The following is a 4,775-nucleotide window of genomic DNA, read 5'->3' as shown; positions in this document are numbered from 1 at the left end:
CTGAGCAACTAATGGTAAGTTTGGCAGTTCGAGTTCATTAAGTGGTGCTTTGAAAGAAAGGCTTGTCAATCTTTTTCTGAAAAGTCATGCATTGAAAACTCCATGGAACGCAGTCTTATTCTGATACACATGTGTTGCCATGGGTCGGACTGGCTATATGGAATGTGTGGTCAATAACAATTTTGAATTCACAAAGCAGAAGGTTCTAGAATTGGCCAATTTTTTAAGTAGATACTTAAAGACGGGAATGAGCACTTCATTTTTTGCCTTTCCTTCCAGTTGTCACTTATGGACCAAGTTGTTTCCACCAGTTCCAGCACCTAAAAACAACCTTCAGGAGCTCTTTGTAAGCCCCAACTCTGAGGTAACGACTGAAGGGAACCGTGAGTGGCATTTGGATTTGAAGATTATAAGGCATGGATTTTACCCAGGAGATCAGGAGTCCCTCATTTCTTCAGAAGTTTACTGTTTGTCGATACATGTTCATTATTGTCTTTACTGTCGAGAAAAGTCAGACTTGAATTGTAATTTCATATGAGCCATCTCTGCTGACCGTACAGAGCCTTGGTGGCAAAGTGGTTAAGTGCTTGACTACTAAATGAAAGGACAGCAGCTGGAATCTACCAACTGTTTGTGGAAGAAAGGTGAGGTAGACAGCCTTGGGAACTCTTCAGGCACCTCCTACTTTGTCTTCCAGGGCCACTGTGCATTGGAACGATTCGGTGGTGACGAGTTTGGTTTCGGGTTGATTATTGATGAACAATTCTCTCAGGACTATCAGCTTAGACTTCCTTTCTGTTTAGTGAGGAGCAAAGACGAGATCGTTCAAAGCCCTGCTTACTGCTAATGTTTTAAAAATCTGTTATTACAAGCAGGCCTCCTATCCAAAAGGAATTTTCGTTGGGAATTTAATTCATTAGTATATAGAATGATAGCGAACACAAGTGAGGATTTTGCCCAATACATTTTTTAAAAAAGATTCTATTCACCACTCAGAGCATTTAGGGTAACCTGAATTGTAACTATTCAATTGTTTGAGCTCCATTTGTTGAAAAGTCATTCTCTTCTCCCAATGGATAGCTTGGCAACTTTATTAAAACCCACTTTAAAAAACAAACAAAACCAGCTTTGAACTAATTCTGGAATGTGCTCAGACTCATTGATCAGGTAGCCCATCATCACACCAACACCACACTTAACAGTAAATCTTGAGACCAGGTAGTTTAAAACCAAAACCAAACCCACTGCTCGGGACTCAGTTTCAATTCACAGCAACCTGGCAGGAAAGAGTAGAACTACCCCATAGGCTTGCAAGGCTGCAAATCTTTCTAAAAAGCAGACTATCTAATCGCCTGGGAATCAGCTGGTGCTTCAAAGTTATTTTTGGATATTCTACTTTATTTGCATTTCTCTATAATTTTTAGAGTCAGCATATCAGTTTTGTACAGAAGGCTGCTGAGATTTTAATAGGGGTTTTGTTGAATTATAGATTGGTTTGGGGGAGAAGTGGCAAGAAGAAAACGAGATTGAGTCTTCTGGTCTGTGAACACAGTATCTCTTTCCATTTACTTAGGTATCCTTTGATTTACGTTGGCAGTGTTTTTACATTTCTAGTATTTTGTTCTTGCATATCATTTGTCAACTGTATCACTAATCTGATGGGTAATTTAGATCAGGAGTCAGGGAACCTTTTTCTGTAAAGAGCCAGAAGTTAATATTTGAAGACCAAGTAGTTTTTGTCAAGACTTCCACTTGATTCTGCCTTTGTAATGTGGAAGCAGTCAGTGGTAATATGTAACTGAATGAGTATGGCCGAGTTCCAATACAACTCTTTACAAAAGAAGGCAACAGCCAGATTTGGTTGATGGACTGCAGGTTTTTGACTCTGGTTCAAAGCACTTTTCCCTCAATAAATTCAGTTTTCTCTCTGATGAAGTAAGTAATGTTTGGATGAACCAGTTGGTGACTATTTGCAGTGATACAAAAATGTAGGTTAAAAGCTCAGAAATGGGTGACTTTCCTATGTGGTGGCCTTTCTTCAGTTTGGCGCTTCAGCATTTGGAAGGATATTAGACCATAGTGGTTACTAGTCTAGTGAAGCTGAGTATCGAGGATGTCCAACTTGTCCCACCCTGGCTTTGATCCATGTGATGATCTGGGGAGCAACTCTCAGCTTTGCAGACCCTTATCCTTTTCCGAAAGGCATGTGGGTCCCAGCATGAAACTTGGTTTTCAACTCATCTGAACACGAGCTAGCCAGCCCACTATGCTCTGGCACACACATCGCTGAGAAACTGCATTTGATTTCAGCAGCAGACGGAAGTAATTTGTCCTGGCCTCTTGATGGAACATCTTAATGTTGGTATCTAATTTCCCTACAGTGCCCCCAAAGAGTTCCTTTAATATTCCGTGGGTTGTGAAAGAAACTGGCTTAAGAGCTTTTAGTATAAGCTTGAGGTTTGTTTTTAATTAAAATCATGTCATGTGTGCAAAATAACAACTTGGGGTAGACAAGCAAGTTTCTGAAGCAGCAAAGGATTAATGTCAGAGCTCAGCCCTGCTGACTTCTCAGGAAAACTCACTCTTTGCTCACATGGCACATTCTCATGATGAAAGAGAGAGGGGAGGAGGGAGAGAAAGAAGGGAAGGGAGGTGCATGTGCGCGCTCATCAAAAGAGGCAGAGAATTGGGAAAATGCAGTTTTGCCTGTGATGTCAGCCTTATGATGTAAAATTCTCACATAAAGGAGTATGTTACAGAAGGTGGAGTGGTCCACAGCTGAGCCAGATGTGAGGAGGCTTCGAAAAGCTTATGGCAAATTCCGTTTTTTAATCCCATGTTGTCAGAAACATTTTGTAGTCTTCCTGTTAGACGTCTGCCCCCAACTCTACCTCATAGGCAAAAGCTACCACCTTGGTTCCTCTGTTACAAAGGACTCCAGTTGGTGCCGCTGGTGTGGCAGTGTGGTAGTCTGACTCACCACCGAAGTGGTGGCTCAGCGTGTAGGGAATGCAAACCCTCTTCTCGTATTTACAGTTTGAATCTTGAAGTTTGACAGGGGCAGCCACAGTCCTGCCATCCCTGGGTTCTGTGTTAAGGAAATGTTTGCTTGTACACACGTCTGATATTTTTTTTAACATTAGAGATATATACCTGGGGGAAAGGGAAAATATATAAGCTGGACTTTAGAAACCAAAAGGTCTACTTAAAACAACATGGCACATCCTCACTAGCACAGGGAGAGCATCCCCATATATCGCTCAGAACACAAAGGTTTGATTCTCCAATGGGAGGTCATTGGCCCTTTCCCCCTAAAAGCCCAGCTGGTATACTGGTCTCGTTGCTGGATTGCCAACCTCAGGGTTGGTGGTTGGGACCCACCAGTCACTCTGTAGGAAAGAGATGAGCTAGCTGCTCCAGTAAATCTTTATAGTCTAAGAAACCCTATGGAGACTTCTCTGTCCTATAGGGGAGGAAAGAAAGTTCTTTCCAAAATAAAAGCAGATGATAAACTAAAGTATAGGAAGGCAATGGCCATGTATGTCTTTCTCCTCACTGCTTAGCACAATGGCTAATGTAGATATTTTAAAATGTGTTGCATGAGGAAATGAGGTGGTATTGTTTTCTATGAAAAAATTTGCCTTTTGTCAGGATTCTTTATGTCATATAATCATTATTTATGTTAGCCAAAATTGGGTCTAACAAAACATTCAGCTTTAGGAGAGTGTTCAACTACAGATGGAATCGTGTGGCACTCATTAAAATGCCCTGGTACTGTCGTAGTGACAAGTTGGGCTGAGATATGCAAGGTCAGCTGTTCAAAACCATCAGCAGCAACTCCAGCGAAAGCCTGGGCTTTCTACTTCTGTAAACAGTTACGGTCTTGGAAACCAACAGGGAGTTGTGCTGAGTCAGCATTGACTTAGGGCAGTGAGTTGATTAAAATGGCATATCTAAAGGAATAATTCCAGTGTAAGATGTACGTGAGCACACAGAAACAAATCCATTCTTAAAGTAGTGCATACAGTGTGACTGTAAAGACTGTGTCCAGCAGAAGAGACTGAATAAATGGGCTGTGTTGGAAGGAAGAATTTAGAGGTGATGTGTTCCTTTCTTCCTACTGTATTTTCTACGTTTTCTCCAGTGATGAGTCACGAGTTTTATATGGGGGGAAATTTTCAAACTAAATCCTATTGTCAAGAGTGCCAAGGAATGAAAAGTACGCTGAGACATTTCAAAAGGATGTTTTATTTTACAGAAAGCTGGTTCCAATGAAACAGAAGTTGAAGTCATAAGTTTTGTGGAAGAACACGGATTTGAGATTCTGGAAGATTCTGTGTTTTGAGTGCTACTATGACAATCTCCTGTGCCCTCAGGACCTGGAGTGCTAAGAAGATGGGATTGCTGGTGCTCTGATTTGAAGAGTTTGGAGTCTTAATTTAGCTGTAAGGCAATACACACCCAAATGTTCCAAACTTATCTCTGAGAAGTATGGCTGCTTCATCAAAGTCTCCTCAGGAACGACAGGTGATGGCAACTGAGCAGTCTCCCCTGTTGTTTGGTTCCCCTTTCTCCTCACTCTGAAAAAGTCAGTTCCTCCTCCATGCCAGCCTGTGAGATTGGCACCAGTTACCACAGACTTCTACTGGACTTCTGTCAATGATGCCTGCTTCTACTTCTGGCAGGGCAATGGTAATATTCAGCTGCCAATATTAAGCTGCCAATGGTAATATTCAGCTTACATCTCCAGAAGAAAGTGTTTTGTATCAACCTGA

The 4,775-nt window shown here is 41.6% G+C and overlaps 1 protein-coding gene across 1 annotated transcript in view; it reads left to right on the top strand.

Moving 5' to 3' along the window:
- Nucleotides 1-4,345, top strand: part of IL5RA (interleukin 5 receptor subunit alpha) — a 53,395-nt gene extending 49,050 nt beyond the window's left edge. Inside the window, exons 10-11 of the mRNA XM_004715916.2 lie at nt 280-364; nt 4,259-4,345. Coding sequence (XP_004715973.2) covers nt 280-364; nt 4,259-4,345 — 172 coding nt within the window. The remainder of the gene's footprint in view (nt 1-279; nt 365-4,258) is intronic.
- Nucleotides 4,346-4,775: the final 430 nt, after the last annotated feature.

This window comes from Echinops telfairi, unplaced genomic scaffold (genome assembly GCF_000313985.2).
Source record: "Echinops telfairi isolate 266 unplaced genomic scaffold, ASM31398v2 ScPeMD7_49;HRSCAF=173, whole genome shotgun sequence".
In the NCBI taxonomy this organism is placed as follows: Eukaryota; Metazoa; Chordata; class Mammalia; order Afrosoricida; family Tenrecidae; genus Echinops; species Echinops telfairi.
Note: the sequence above shows the minus strand (reverse complement) of the source record. Positions and strands in the feature narration are given on the sequence as shown.